This window comes from Astatotilapia calliptera, chromosome 13, assembly GCF_964374335.1.
Source record: "Astatotilapia calliptera chromosome 13, fAstCal68.1, whole genome shotgun sequence".
Lineage (NCBI taxonomy): Eukaryota > Metazoa > Chordata > Actinopteri > Cichliformes > Cichlidae > Astatotilapia > Astatotilapia calliptera.
The window spans coordinates 881,488-897,232 of NC_137434.1; the positions used below are offsets into that span (position 1 = coordinate 881,488).

Genomic DNA, 15,745 nt, shown 5'->3' on the forward strand with positions numbered 1-15,745 from the left:
CAGGTGGAAGGAACCCCCCCAAAATGCCACCACCACCACCACCACCACTCCCCAGGAAAGGACTCAGGTGAAACAGCATCGTGGGACACTGCAACTGAGATCGCAGGATGAGGCTGCGTGACTGCTTCATTGCTGACTGTGTGATTCCGTGTCACCAGTGGGGGCCATCTGAGTGGGAGCTGAGGCTAAACTAGAACAAATCTCAGGAATAACTCGAAGCATTTCCTCTTGTTTGTAAGTGAAGTTCTGCCTTTGTTCACCCAAGAGATGCAGTGCACTAAATATTTCATTAAACACAGGAGACTTAACATGTAATCATGGGGAGCAAAGGTCTATTTTTGGACACCACTCAGACAGCAATTCAAGAAGAACATATAGCTAACATGTCAGTCCTGGTCTGACTATGGAGGAGAGGAAACTAGATTAACTAAACAATGCTCACAAAGGGCACCAGCTCAGTTTGGTGGGTGAGCAGGCGCCATATTCAAGAGGAATGGCCTGTATTTGTAGAGCGCTTTACACATCCAGTCAGCCACAGCCACCCTGGGGCGCACTGACAGAGGCGAGGCTGCCGGACACTGGCGCCACCGGCCCCTCTGACCACCACCAGCTAACGGGTGAAGTGTCTCGCCCAAGGACACAACGACCAAGTCTGTCCAAGCCGGGGCTCGAACTGGCAACCTTCCGATTACAAGATGAACTCCCAACTCTTGACCTTTGGCCTTTGCTGCTCTCTCTCACCTCTGTAATGTCTGTCCAACAAAGACAAAATCCTCAAAAATAATGTTAAAAGAAACCATTAATCGTACAAGTGCTGTGCCTGTTCTTTGGTCCCACGATGCACATTAGCAACAACATTCAAATTACACATCCTACTGTATCATCATATATGATCTGCATTACGTGGAGTAAAATTCTAAAACATCATTTTTATTTAAAACCACATTCAAAATCAGTTTTTCAGCTGTTGATCACTTTCTTTTGAAATGAAAATTTCATGACACATTTTCTTCTTCTCTGCTTTTTCCAGGACTTCTTCAAAGACTACTGCAGCTGTGGTGCAGCCAGTTTAGCCTTCCAGGATTTCCAGAAAACGCAATCCAGAGATGAGTTTTCATCGCCCAGTGGAACTCTCTCAGACCTGTCAGCCGTTCCAGAGGTCACACAGCACCCACTCATATCGACCGGTGGAGGTAATAGAGCACCTGGAGAAAACACACAAAAGCACCCGCAATCTCTACAAGGCTGCTAGATTCAATCCCAGTATCTTCTTGTAGTGAATAAATAGTGATTCATGAGAGGACTACCTGACATTTATTCCACAACATCTTGTGCAGTAACAGTGATTATGTTTGTAACTAATATACAAAACATCGCACTGATGTAAATCCATAAAATCCTAAATCTGATATGAGATAAAACAGGCATAAACAAACATTGGTACAGAGTGCTGGAGTTACATCACAACTTCACCATCAAGTATCATTGAACACGTTTGCAAACTTCATGTAATTTTGCACATGTAGTTGTAAATGTACATAACATGCTGACAGCACAGCATGCTGGGAAATCTTTCACGGTGCAGCGGTTAAAATCTCACCACTAAACGTAGACTGTAGACTGTGGCCTGCCTGTGTTTCTACTCGTGTTTGTGGGAAATATTTTCTAACACTAGACTTTTACATATTTCAATAGTAGAAACACAAACTAATAAATCAGGAATAAAAAAACTGATGTGTCAATTAAAGATTTTGCAGTATTTTATGTTTTTAACCTGAGGCATCTCAAAAAAGTCTGGCTGCTGTTCATCAGGTACCATATCACCCTATTAGAGCACTTCGCTCTCGCTCTGCAGGCCTACTTGTTGTTCCTAGAGTATTTAAAAGTAGAATGGGAGGCAGAGCCTTCAGTTTTCAGGCCCCTCTTCTGTGGAACCAGCTTCCAGTTTGGATTCAGGAGACGGACACTATCTCTACTTTCAAGATTCACACTTTCCCTTCTGTTTTTCACTCATCATGTGTTTTTTCTGATGTGATTTAGTACTATATAAACAAAACTGACGTTAAAGATTGAGTATGCCAGGTTTGTGAAGGCAGCCTGATACACGTCGATTCAGTGAAGCTGCTGTCCAATCACAGTGTAGGCACGTTGAGCTGGAGGTAGCACTGAGGATATGCTCTTGGTAACCTGCTGTTTTTAGCTGCTGTTTGCCAGCAACAGTGAAACTTTCTGTGAAGTCGATATGATTTTGTTGGACTCGTAAATAAAGTCTTAGGTGATGTGAGCATGTAATCAGCCTGTTTATCTTGAGCCTAACATCAGGATAATGTTATCTCATAAGCAGCTGTTGTTGCTGCTCCTGTCAGCTGTAACCTGTTGGCAGTAACTGGAATAAATAAGCATGTTTATGGTGTGTTTCCAATCGAGGGCAGACTGCACCTTTAACCTCCTGGGACCTGGCGTTCACATATGTGGACATTTATTTAGACCAAAATACCAATCAGCCCAAATATCAAAGAGAAATTAAAAACGCTGCTGTGGAAGAGTTCAGGTCTGAGGAGATAAGACAGCAACAAAAAGAGAGTCTATTACTTCTTCCAACAGAAATCAAGGTGTGCTCGTAGTTACTAACGGTCAGAGGTTTATGGTTTCGGTTGGATAAAACTACAACTAATGACCAACCAACAGCAGTGAAAAAACTGGCAGCATACAAAGCAGTTTATTTGCACAAGCAGGCAAAGAAGGATGCTTAGATGCAGTTCTCAGCTTCTCCAAACGTAGAAGACGAGATATTTTCCTCAGACAGGACTTACAGTCTGTTCTGCAGCCTTCAAGCTTCTGAAAACACCCTGAACGAACTAAACTGTTCTCAAATTGTTTTAGCAATGCTCGAGTTTCACAGTGTGACCCAGAACTACCCCCACAGTTCATCTACTTTAAAGAAAGGTTCTGCTTTACCCAAACCCGGGCAGAAATCTGCTCCTGACAGGAACACGGACCACGCACAGTCCACATAAAGTAATTTCACATTCGGATTCACCAACTGTTATGTAGCTATAGCACTGGACTGAAGCTGTGACAAGAAGTGATCTGTTTACAGTAAAGTAGGAGAAGAGGGGAGTGGGATGAGCAGAAGGAAAAAGCAGACATGCACTGTCTCCAGCAGGATTTCTTATAACAGCCATTACTGAATGAAAAATCACTAATCATGTAGCGATGCTTTGGAAACACACACACACACACACACACACACACACACACTCACACACACACACACACACACACACACACACACACACACACACACACACACACACACACTGCTGTGTCTGCCTGCATGGTCGGGTCCACCTGTACTTAAATCAAAGTCAGTGTGTTTTGCCATGATAACGTCCATCCTTCAGTTTGGGCAGGACACCGAGGACACACAGCGTCTGAAATGTTGTGGCTCAGCACACATGTGTAGTGTGTTTTGTTTTTTTACAGGTGCTTACAGCGTTGACAAAATGCACGAACGGACCAAACGAATACTGGTTTAAATGTTATTAGTCAGGCACAAACTGAACTGTAAGTGCTTATTGTTTGCTCCCTGTTTCAGGAGTTACAGGTGGTGGTTTCACACTCGCTCCTCCGTGCAGGAAGAGCCTAAGCCAAAGGAGTCACACTGAGGGGGAGGTCCACGGGGACAGCACTGAGGGGCTCTCCATCCATCAGCACACAGTAAGTGGTTTATCCTGACAGAATCACATTCTGCAGCGTGATTAACAAATGTTTTCACATGAGATATATGAGGCGACGCTCTGCATTCCAAAAACTCTGTCAGGCTGACATTGCATTTACTGCTGGAAGGGGAAATTGATCAGTGACGATTTTGTGTGTCTTTGTGTTCAGCTGAGTGAAAACAGCACGTGGGCCAGAGTCAAAGACGTGGTAAGGAAGACTAAGTTAAGGAATCACAGCAGGCTGGGAGCAGCCTCAGCTTCACTGAAGATGTCCTGCCCACAGCTCTACAGGTGAGGAGCATGCTCCACACCACAGTGTACGTCTATGATCTGCAGTCAGGTCCAGAAGAACTTGGATAAACGGCCATTTTGCTCCTTTTTCACATTTTGTCGCGGCACACTGGCCCAAATGATCCGATGGGGTCCGTATACAGCTGGGGACCCATCAGAGAGGCAAAAGGTGGTCTCCTAACAAGTGATGCAAGTGAAGCAGACCATCATCAGGCTGAAAACGTCCCACTCTCCTTTACGAGAACATTTCATGACACCCACACACACAACACAAGAAGACTGATGTACCTGCACATGTTTCAGTGTATGTTTGTTTTTCTTCACAAACATAAACAAAACTCACGTTTTCTGCTCACTTTCAGTAAAACACACATTTTCCTGTTTTTACTTTTGCTGTAAAACATGTATCAACATAATCCTGCTTTCCTTCTTCAACTTGTCAAAGACACGTTACATCCTCACGGGTCGAAATCACACCAATTCAGAGCCACTGAAAGGGCACTGTACCTGTGTCCCCTGTGTGATAAGGAAGATTTATAGTTATTTATATGTGAATATCCAGCATGAGCGATGTGTTTTGGAAAGGACAGCCTAAGAGACCTTTAGGCAGGATGCAAAGACTGGGACTCTAAAAGGGGCTTTTCGCCTGTTCTGGATGAACACTGGCTCTTCTTTATTTGAGAGCTTGTCGAGGGAGGAGTTTAATGGGAGGTGGAGGGTTGCTGGCACTTCAGCCTCTCCCTCTGTCCTGACTGGAGCTTGGCACCCACCCAGATGGACAGAGCAGGGTTGGGAGAGTCAAATCAGCATTCCTCAGTGTTCTCGTGTAGGAGTGGGAGTCTGGGATTTAGGCCTAGTAAGGTCTCGCTGTAATCCAAGATGTTTTAGAAACACCCTTCTCCTGCTGACACATGCACAAAGTAAAAGAGTATCTTAGATGTGTACGTACACATGTTTACTCCCTGCCTTTTCATCTTTACAGGCCTGATCTGGGACCAGTACAATCATCTAGCACCAGCAGGAACTCTATGATTGCTTTGGGCCACCGGAGTACACTGGACTTCCCGTGGCTTGAGTAAAGATCCGGGTAGTGAAGAGTGCTTTTGATAAAAGAGCAGAACGACTTGATGCTGGGCAGACGACGGTTGTAGCATCTCCAAAATAATGAGAACAGTAGTTTGGAGTACTAAAGGGTCTGCGTCCTAATCATTTCATTAGCAGAGGCAAACCTGGCTGTTTGTTTTGGACTATACAGACTCTACACAGCAAAAGCAGATGCACACATAGCAACATGTGCAGCTTCCGCATACAGGGACGTAAATTATGACACGTTTTTACTGATGTCTTATGTCTTTTTTATTTGTTCCTCTTTAAATGCACCACCATTTCTTTCAGATGTTGCTTCCAGACTGTCTTGTGATTTTTTTAAAGTGTAATAGTTCTTCACTCAGTTTCACTTTCAAGGCTTTTATTTATGAATGTTTTGAGGAATCGGGGAAAAGGGGACGACAAAGAAGATGTAGCGGGTCTAAAAGTCTATCTGCAGCACGTGAACTGTATCTGAAACTCAAGAAATGAGATCAAATGCAGCAAAGATCGGACACATGGACTCTTCACCAAAGCTTCATCAGAAACGGCCTCCGTAGAAGGCTGGCTGTCAGGAAGATGGAGGAAAGGCTGAGGTGTGTCACATTACACAAGAACTGACTGAAAACCAGTGTCAGCGGGTCTGATGAGGTGCTGAAGCCAAATTTGAAGCATTAGTCAAAAGTTAAAATCAGCGAATGAAGATGTGATCGGCTGATTTCTGCCACATGTAGTCAAGAAATGACTTTGTCTGACTTGTGGCCCATTTCCGTTGGCAGCCATATTCCCATACGTGCCTTTTACATGTTCTCCATCAGGTTTCGCTGACGTTTTATGCTTCGCCGTTCCTTTCCTCCGTCTGGTGTTTGTTTTTGCAGAAACAGCCTGTCTGGTCGGGCCTCCTCGCTCTCCAGTGTAATGAGCAGTTCATGAAGTCATCTTTTGATTGGAGACTTCTGCTTCTGTGAGACTGTTGTGCTGAGCTGGTTCAGTCTTCATGTTGAAGACGTTTTATTTGACAGCTGCTAAACTTTGCACTCGCTCTCTCCAGCCTAGTATGGCCTCGTCCACAGCAGCTCCTGTGACCTCATATTGAGACTTGTAGTGCACAGCTACCAAAGCAGGTTCAACATTTCACAGCACGTCCAGTGTAACAAGAGAATAAAACACCATCTGGCCATGAAACTGCTTGTCAGCTGTTCTTACTTTGTTGTTGTTGTTCAGCCTCTGGAGATGGGAGATGTAAAATCCTGTCTGCGTGCTCTCTGTAACTGTGTAACAATGTCTTTGTCCTGATACATCGGACTGAAATCTGTAACTGCTTGCAGAGTTTTGAGCTCTAGATGTCAGTGCGCTGTTAGTACAAAGTCAAACTGATTCCTCAGAGGAAGTTTTGAAGGTTTTCTAAAAGAGGATTTTGAAGTTGGTGTGATGCAGAACTTTAACTCAAAATTATGAGAGCTGAAGACAAACAAAGCAAACACCACATGAGACAATATACAGTACGTGCTGGTTTATTAAGCAGAGTTTAAGTCCCCGTTCTTACAGCTCTCAGGCAGGAGAAACACTCAATAAGGATTTAGTATCAGTGATGTCACTGATGACAAATTTGATTCGATGTTTTCAGATGGGAGCTTTTTAAATGTAAAGATGAATAACCCAGAACAGCACTGCGTGGGCCGAACCTCCCTCTGCTTCTGCTTTGTCTGTTACAAGTAACAACAGTGATCACAACATCCAGCCACAATCATTACAGTTACCACATAATGTGCAACAGAAAGCCAAATGATTTGAATATGTACACATATGTGGCAGAGGAGACAGAAAACCATCATTTGCTGGGAATCATTCTGGCCTTTGTTGCTCTGGTCGAATTATTAATGAAGCCATAATGTGCTGTAAACCGAGCATGAGGAGCAGGAGGAGAACTCCAACAGAAACAACATTTGAAGTGGTTTTTAGTCATATTTGAGCTTTAATTTCACTCCTTGTTTTCCCTCTAGTCTCTTTATCATTTAAACAGAGAAGGCCAAGGTTTCCTGTTTGACTGACAATCACACACTGCCTCTACACAGGGACACTCATTTTTATGCTAAAGATACCAGTGCTTCATTTAATTTACACAGCACATCGTTTTTTTCTAATATTTTTTGAAAATGTTGAAAATCTTCACAGGTCATTAATAATATATTAGTGTAAATATGAACAGTTTTGAGGTGTTCAGCAAAGCTTTTCATGTTTTTTAAAGATCACTCCCTGGAAGTCCCACCTCAGAGTTGAACTGCTGCATCGAACTTTAACTCACACCAAACATCAACTTCTATTTCAAAATGAGCCAGATGAGGCGCCGAGCTTATCCAGCTGAAGACTTCTGCAGCATTTCTTCAACCAACATTTTGGGTAAAGTTGTACACAGTAAAAAACAAAGAAAGATGGAATAACTGGGACTAAAGCGAGATCTGACGTCAGCTACTCCCAAAGGACTTTGGTGTTGAAAAGAGCAAAAGGAAAATGTTGTCCTCAAGCAGTCATGATGTTATTCTTCGAAGAGAGGCGGAGGAGAGAGTTTCAGTTGGAAACTTTCTGTTCCCAGCTGGACGGAGAACAGAGATCCTGTTTTCTCGTGGCAGTGGGAGACTTCTGAAAGCATGGACAACTAGGAAAGAGAGAAGATATAGAAACAGAAGAAAAAAAGATCATGGTCCATCCTGATGCTCACGTGGGCATTGTTGATGTTGTTGGTGGTGGATAGCACGGCACCCTCGCTGGTCTGCAGCCTGACTGACTGCAGCTCAGGAGGTTGAGCTAAACCACAGGTTGCATGGCTTCGGGAGTGACTGTGCGTTGTTAGGAGCCCTCAGTCCCTGTGCAACCGCAGTGAGAGCTTGGATTGTATCGTCAGCAGTAAGTCTGGAGCTGAATTTCCAGGATTCTGTTTTCCTGTTGGACTATTATCAGGAACACTAGTCAACATTAGATCAGAGTAGGTTAGATAAGTATAATTCAAGGGATTTGATTCTGTTTTTATTACTTTTGGGTTGTGCTTTAATAAAATATCACCCATTCAAATAGTCTAAATTGTGCATATTCCTTTTTTAACCCTTTGTGAAGGTAAAAACTTGAGTATCACGGGGCGATTGTGGCTCAAGAGTTGGCAGTTCGTCTTGTAATCGGCAGGTTGCCGGTTCGAGCCCCGGCTCGGACCGTCTCGGTCGTTGTGTCCTTGGGCGAGACACTTCACCTACCGTCTACTGGTGTTGGCCAGAGGGGCCGATGGAGCGATATGGCAGCCTGGCTTCTGTCAGTCTGCCCCAGGGCAGCTGTGGCTACAACCGTAGCTGCCTCCACCAGTGTGTGAATGTGAGAGTGGATGAATAGTGGCATTGTAAAGCGCTTTGAGGGGTCCTGAAAAGCGCTGTATAAATGCAATACATTATTATTAATAGAGTTTAAATAGCTCTTACAATTTACTCCAGATTTCTAACAGTTCAACTGAGTGGCTTGGCACTGATCTAGAGGGGGGGCTGATGAATACTGGGCCTGCAAGGCGGAGGGAGGGTAGACATTCAGAAACCAGTGGCCTCGCTCATCAACTCCTAGACTCTGCACTGCCTGCTGACCCACAGAAACATACATCAGGATTAGATAAACGGGGACTTCCTGTTTTGGGGTGCTGGTCCCACAGATGGACACACCCTACCAAGGCTACGTGCACTGAAATAACTGGATAAGCAAAGACTGCTTTTTTACCAGTTTCGTGGCTCAACCTGCCAAGAAACTGCTTATCGGTCCATCCAGTTACTTCTGAGCCTCTGAAAATGTCGTTTTGTGTAAAAATAGCTAATGCAACACTTCTGTGCAACAAGCCTGCACGTCAATCACATCTTGATTGTTTGACATTTCAGAGCAGTACACAAGCACACAAACTCACCTGTAGGATCACCTGCTTGTGTTTGTTTTTACTGCTGTTGTGTAATGATAACTGTTTTTAAACTATAACAAAAAACAACAAGCACTGCGTCACATTAATTTCAGCATCAGTGGAATCTGTCATGTCCTAATGAAAATGCGCTCGTTTTAATACCCTGGATGGTCCTCGGTATAAGCAGCGGATTTCATCCCAGGACTGCTCCTGCTGAAGGTCCAGTGCTGCCTCAGTGAACACCTGCGTCACAGCACATACACCACAGACGCTCTATTACGATGTCATTTGTTACATATTGTGTAAAAAGTGCAAAAATGACAGTAATTTAGAAAGAAACCAGAACTGCAACATAGTTATTAGTTTGATCCGTCTCACATTCGATTGATGAGACTCACGTTAACTACAGAATGCTGTTGACATTAATGTTGACATTAAACTACAAACTGAGATTTGAATAGAATAAGTTGTGTACGTGATCCATGATTTCAGAGTTATTGCTCAGAAAACGTTTGAGCAGAAACAGATCAGCAGAGGGCCACAGCGCGACGCCCGGGGGTCGATCAAACCTACCTTCTTCCTGAGAGCCGACGCCCCTGTGTCTTGGCGTGCTGATGTCACATGTGTCTGTGGCACAGAGAGGGACAGCGTTGTTTCAGCCATGTTAGTTTCAGTACAACGTTCCTCATCCTTGGACTCAACAATGAAATCAAAACAGCAAGGTTTGGAAGGCCGCCCAGCTCCGCCCATGTCATGAAACGCAACACCAGAGCATCTGGGTTAATAGGATGTATCAAATGTGTCATTTAAATACAAACGTGTGTGTCCACAGAAACACCAAACAGATAAAGCAGCCATTAAAGATCAGGTAAACAGATTGCACAGAAAGACGTCAACACGGACCCCCCGGCAGCACGCACACGCGTGTTACCACATCGCACAGACTCGACGACCAAAACTCATCGAACCAACAGCAAAACATCGTCATGAATTTATCTTGGCTTCGCTGCCATGCTTCCACCACAATAAAAGCCCACCAGTTTCCCATCAAAGGTTGATGCTGGTATGTTCTGCATTACTCGCTTGCTTTTATGAACCAGCTGTTTTGTACAGCTGCTGTTTTCCCCTCAAAAATGACCTCTGACAAGAAAGCCTCATTTCTGCTGTTCAGTACCAAAGGAAACTAATTAGGCTCTAAGAAATCTCTTAGTTTCTGTTTCCACTCTCTGCTGTAGAAAGTTCTGTTTCTTTATGACTAAAAAACAAAAACTGGAAAGTCTGAAATGATCTGACGTTTTATTTCTTACAATTTAAATCCAAAGAGTCGTGCTGATGGATTCCTGTCTTTTTCTTCATCATGTAGAAAAACAGTTAAATATGTAACGTCTTCACACTGACAGAGAAGAGTGGGCTGTAGGTGGTCCCCCGTTTAAAATGAGTGTGACACCCCTGCTGTGTCCTTTCTTGTTGGATTAGCTGTTTGGTTTTTCTCCTTTAACTGCATCAACATCTGTGCCAAAGGGTCAGCTCCAGCTGCAGGTTCAGTGCTTGGAATGACCAGAGCTTTAATCAGCCCTATTTGCAACACAATAACAAGGAAAGATGAGACTGTGGGCTGTCTGACAAAATCGCTTCAAGCCACTGAAAATGGGAGACAACAGTTAATGCTACGCTTTCTAAACCCCTGCTGAACGTCTGCAGTCACATCTGTACTGTCTGATTCCACACAGCCATAAAGGTGAACATGTGAGCAGAATACATTTTGCTTTAGCTCGGTGCTTGTTGTATTTTTGAACAAACTTCTATCATTTCATGCTGGGTTAAAGCACTGACATATCTTCTTTCACTGTCACACACACACACACACACACACACACACACACACACACACACACACACACACACCTGTGCCAGAGATGTGCTACGGCCTCTCTTTGGTTCAGTGGAAGGCCCGACTCTTCCTCCGTGGATGGCCGAACACTTGTAGCACCTCCACTGCCGCTGCAGCTCTGAAGCACAGCCCCACACACAATCCTTTTGCTGCAGGCACTGCAGGTGGTACAGGTGACCACAGCTGGAGAGACAGACATTCATAAACAGTCATTTTAATGTCTATGGATTGTTTTGCTTTTAGCAACAAGTTCCATCTAAGAAAGCCTAGTGAAGGGATCTGTGAGCTGTGGGCCAAGGGTTCTAATAATGAGCCATAACCAAAACTTCTGGCATAATCTGGATGGGGCGGTGTAAAATTCAATCAGTAGACCGGGTCTGCTTTTTGTCTCATAGGGCCTCTGCTGGGCTTTAGCATTACGTGGTTTGCATTGAGGTCTTTCAGACATTATTGCTGCTGTGTGCATTAAGGCACTCCCAGAGCAGGTCATTCTGACTGACTGGCTGTTAATGAAGATCACTGACTGTTTTCTCCTCAACTTATTTGGTTTTCCTTCTCCCTCCCATCATCACTAACCGGTCGCAGCAGATGGCCCCGCCCCTCCCTGAGCCTGGTTCTGCTGCAGGTTTCTTCCTGTTAAAAGGGAGTTTTTCCTTCCCGCTGTCTCCACGTGTTGCTCACAGCAAAATGTCTGATTTTCGGGCTTTTTCTCTAAAAGAATCGAGTCTTTAACTTACAGTTTGATGCGCTTTGACAAAACTGTTGTTTAAATTTGTGTTATTTAATAAACCTGAATTGAATCATTTCAGTTGTTTTGGTCAGGCCATTATCCTCGGACGATGACTGCCTACAAGACTTCACTGATGCTCAATGACAACATTACTTAACTTTAGATTTTGCACAAGATTGCTTAGTTCACTAGCTTATCATGTTGGTAAAACTCTCCATGACGGCATCTTAATCACAAATGGCTTATTGATTATATGGAAAATGATGAGATCATTAAAATTATAGGACACAGACATGAGACGACATGTAACAGGTCATACAGGCTCTGCGGGTGAAGAGCAGATCAGAAAATAGTTATTCAAGATAAAGTTTATAAAAAGATGATTCAGTTTGTTACTTGTTACCAAGACCTGGGTATGATCAGCTGTGAGCCTTTTAAGTCTTAAATATTGTATAAACAAGGTGTCACGACTGATTAACAGAACATTGAATAACACATTAACAAACCAATGTTCATAAACTAATACTGAGTTACAGTCATGATGCGTGCTAATGACACTTTGGCAATAACAAAAGAAGAAACATGGAGTGCAAACATGATTATACAAAAAGTAAAGGAGCTGGAAGAGTTTCCCATGTAAACACACACACATATGTATACATATATAATGCGTGTGTGTCACCTGAAAACAATGATCTCCTCAGATGCGTCCTGCCTCCTCTTGTACTGCTGGAGGCAGATGTTACAGCAGTCTTGTCGTGGGTGGAGTCCTCTTGTGACAGCAGCACGCAGGTGAGCCAGGGACCAGTGGAGGTCGTAGTTCAACAGATTGGTGGTTGTTTCAAGTAAAGTCTGAAACATTTTTTTTCTTAGTTATGTCTACATTCATGTGCCATAAAGAGTTCAAAATGTGTAATTAGAATAACGTGTTTCCTTCACAGATCAAGGCTAAAGATTATTGTCACACCATGACTACATGAGCAGCACAAACCGCCCGTTTCAACCCATCAGATGGTAATGATGGGTTGAAACGGGCGGTAATGTCTATGCTATGCTGAAAAGGTTTCCAAAGGCATATGTCTGCATTCATGCAAACAGCAACATGTGTGTAAAAGCTCGAGAGGTTCTGATTCATCTGTTTTTGCTCCTGGCAAACAACGATTATTAACACGTCATCATACAATGCTATTGTCCATGGAGACACGTCTCTATAATATGGTTCCTTTCATATACCCAACTCAAACAGCTGTTTAGAGCACAAATATTACCTGCAATTCACACACACACACACACACACTGCTCGTGCCTATGGTACAACAACTTTTCTCGTGCCTATGGTACAACAACTTTTCTCGTGCCTATGGTACAACAACCTTTCCCCGTGCCCCTGGTACACCGCTCAGTAGCACTTTGCCCCACACACACACACACACACACACACACACACACACACACACACACACACACACACACACACGTCTTACCTGTTCATAGTTAAACGTGTCCAGCATACCCAGAATGAGGCCTTGAATCTCCGCCAGCTTGCCTTTGCCATACACTGGATCCTAACAAACAAGCAGGCAGATGCAGTCTGATGTTACGCAGTGTCAGTGAACAGTGTGACCATATGTCTGGTGCTCTGTGGCACAGACAAATAAGATTAAGCTAAATCAGGATGTAAACACAGCCAGTAATTAATTGCTGTGTTGGTATAAACTGCTGCTACTGTTCATAGGATTGTTTGACCAATCTGAACAAACATGTTGTTAAACAGTAAAATAAGTCCAAATAATGAAACGAGCCTTAGCTTGCATTAAACTCAATGCTAACATAATTTAAATGTCGTCAAACTGGGGCGATGTCGGACCACACAAAGAAACCAAGAGTATTTACTACAAAATGACTGGAATTCATGTGAAACTTTTCTCTGTGGGAGCGTCAGTGATGCAGTAGCTCGTCTGGCTCATGATCCGTCACAGACTTTGTAATCAACTGTCTGTGACTGAGAGCAAAGGTTATGCTGGAATAAATTCTAGATTGTGCTGTAGGAGAAGCAGCCGTTCTGATGAACGGTGGATGAACACATCCTTCAGCCGGAGGACCTGATAAAAACGTTTCACTCATCCAGGTGACTCAGTCTCAGCTGACTGCAGGTTTCCACATTTGCACAACGACTGAACTAGTATCACTGAAAGAACAATGGGCTGGGAGGTCGTGGTGTGCCACACTGCATATTTTGGTATCGATCCGATACCAAGTAAATACGGGCCAGTATCACCGATAACGATACTTTTCGATAAATAAGGTGGATGCCTCGTTGAATCGCTAAATCTCAATTGATTATATTGACCTTAAGTGTTTTTGTGATGTTTCCTTTTTATTATTCAATAGTTAAAACACAGGACAGAATTAGGACAAAGTTTATAATTAAATAAAGAATTGCTCTATTATTGTGGCGGGCGTGGTCTGTGATGCCGCTGCAGGTAGGATGGACTCACCAGAGGTGTGGACTCGAGTCACATGACTTGGACTCGAGTCAGACTCGAGTCATTAATTTTATGACTTTAGACTTGACTTGAAAAAATGTTCTAAGACTTGTGACTTGACTTGGACTTTTACACCAATGACTTGGGACTTGAATTGGACTTGAACCGGTTTACTTGAAAAGACTTGATATTTTACCCCAAATATAAAATTTAACATGCATATTATATGGAGATTGAAAATGTGACGTCATTCACGGGTAGAACCGCAAAGGATTCTGGGAACTCGTGGCAAGCGGTACTAGCGCACGCAGGCTTTCAATTAAAATCAGTCACACAGCGATAAAAAGAAACACAAAAATGTCAAGAAGCTGTTGTATTATTAACTGCAATAGCCGGTCGCATGACAGCCACGGGAAGCCGACGGGTAAAGAGATCGGTTGTTATCGGATTACGTCGTTGAAGAGAAATTGTTCGAGCCATGTTTCCGAAGTAACAAAGACGCGACTGGATTGCAGCCATTCAAAGACCAAATATAACGTCCTAGAACACTCCAGCTCACAGGTTAGTCTGCTCCAAGCATTTACACGAAGGTCAGTGTTTTGTAGTAGTTAATACGTCATTTTCATAACATAATTGGTGATATAGGTTACAAGCAAGTCTGGCGCTGAACAGAAATTGTCGCGCTATGCTCCTTTGTTTATTGTGCATAAATAGTGAATTGTCCTGACACAATATTGTGTTTCGCTTCTGTTATTATGGTACATTGACAAAAACACATACTTTTATTCACAGGATAAAACAGGTTTTTTGTATCACTAATTGCCCAGTACGATTACAGCATACAGTATTATTGTCACTGCTACATTTCTGTGATGGGTACCAGAAATTATTTCCACTACTAATTAATTACCGTTGAGCTCAAAGGTCCTATTAATAAACGGTTAACGAATGTGTATTTATGACGACGATTTGTGAGACTGGTAAACTTATGATACGTACGATGGTCTTTCGTTCTACACGGTGCATTTCAAGGTCCTGCACCCATCCGTCGGTAAACTGTACCTGGGCTTGTTGCAGTGACCTGAAGTTACTAAACTTCATGAGTGTATGCACTCACTCCAAGAACCGTATGATTATAAATATGCATATAAATATGCTAAGATGAGATAGCTGACTTCATCTAACTAGCAAATGTTGTCCAGGCTACGTTGGTGATGCAGTTTTTTTTTAATGTGTATGATATTTTTGTCATGCGATTTTAAAGCCGGTCCTACAAGCGCATCCAAGAATAACATGCAGCTTATCTCAGAACTGTCGGTGAAAATTATTCTTGGAGCTAGGTTTAATTGAGCTGCATTTTAAAGAGGTGCAATTTCACAATTTGTGTATATTTTCTAAGTTCACTATTTTGTATGTGTTGAGAAAAACACAGATTTTAAAATTACATGGTCTAATATTTACATTTAGCATAACTGCAACATTATTATTATTTTTTTTTTTTTTAAAGACTCGAAAGGACTTGAAATTCAAAGTTTCAGACTTGAGACTTGACTCGGACTTTTACACCAGTGACTTGAGACTCGACTCTGACTTGCCTGACATTACTTGAGACTTGAC

The 15,745-nt window shown here is 43.0% G+C and overlaps 3 protein-coding genes across 8 annotated transcripts in view; 2 read left to right on the forward strand and 1 right to left on the reverse strand.

Annotated features, from left to right (window-relative positions):
- Nucleotides 1–6,284, forward strand: part of LOC113035038 (uncharacterized) — a 38,841-nt gene extending 32,557 nt beyond the window's left edge. For both annotated transcript variants that reach the window (XM_026190283.2, XM_026190284.2), the window contains 4 exons: nt 1,031–1,193; nt 3,599–3,720; nt 3,892–4,013; nt 4,996–6,284. In XM_026190283.2, coding sequence (XP_026046068.2) covers nt 1,031–1,193; nt 3,599–3,720; nt 3,892–4,013; nt 4,996–5,092 — 504 coding nt within the window. In that variant the 3' untranslated portion in view covers nt 5,093–6,284. The remainder of the gene's footprint in view (nt 1–1,030; nt 1,194–3,598; nt 3,721–3,891; nt 4,014–4,995) is intronic.
- Nucleotides 1–15,745, forward strand: part of tk2 (thymidine kinase 2) — a 300,481-nt gene that overhangs the window by 32,882 nt on the left and 251,854 nt on the right. The gene's annotated exons all lie outside the window — the stretch shown is intronic.
- The window catches only part of vps8 (VPS8 subunit of CORVET complex), a 73,355-nt gene continuing 64,207 nt past the window's right edge, over nt 6,598–15,745 (reverse strand). For 3 of the 5 annotated variants that reach the window (XM_026190281.2, XM_026190280.2, XM_080287687.1), the window contains 6 exons: nt 13,127–13,207; nt 12,325–12,494; nt 10,927–11,095; nt 9,595–9,648; nt 9,184–9,264; nt 6,598–7,755 (listed from right to left, as the gene is read on the reverse strand). In XM_026190281.2, the coding sequence (XP_026046066.1) occupies nt 7,636–7,755; nt 9,184–9,264; nt 9,595–9,648; nt 10,927–11,095; nt 12,325–12,494; nt 13,127–13,207 (675 nt within the window). In that variant the 3' untranslated portion in view covers nt 6,598–7,635. Of the gene's footprint in view, nt 7,756–8,651; nt 9,093–9,183; nt 9,265–9,594; nt 9,649–10,304; nt 10,597–10,926; nt 11,096–12,324; nt 12,495–13,126; nt 13,208–15,745 lie in introns of those variants that run through there. The other 2 variants (XM_080287686.1, XM_080287688.1) reach the window with 2 other exon arrangements.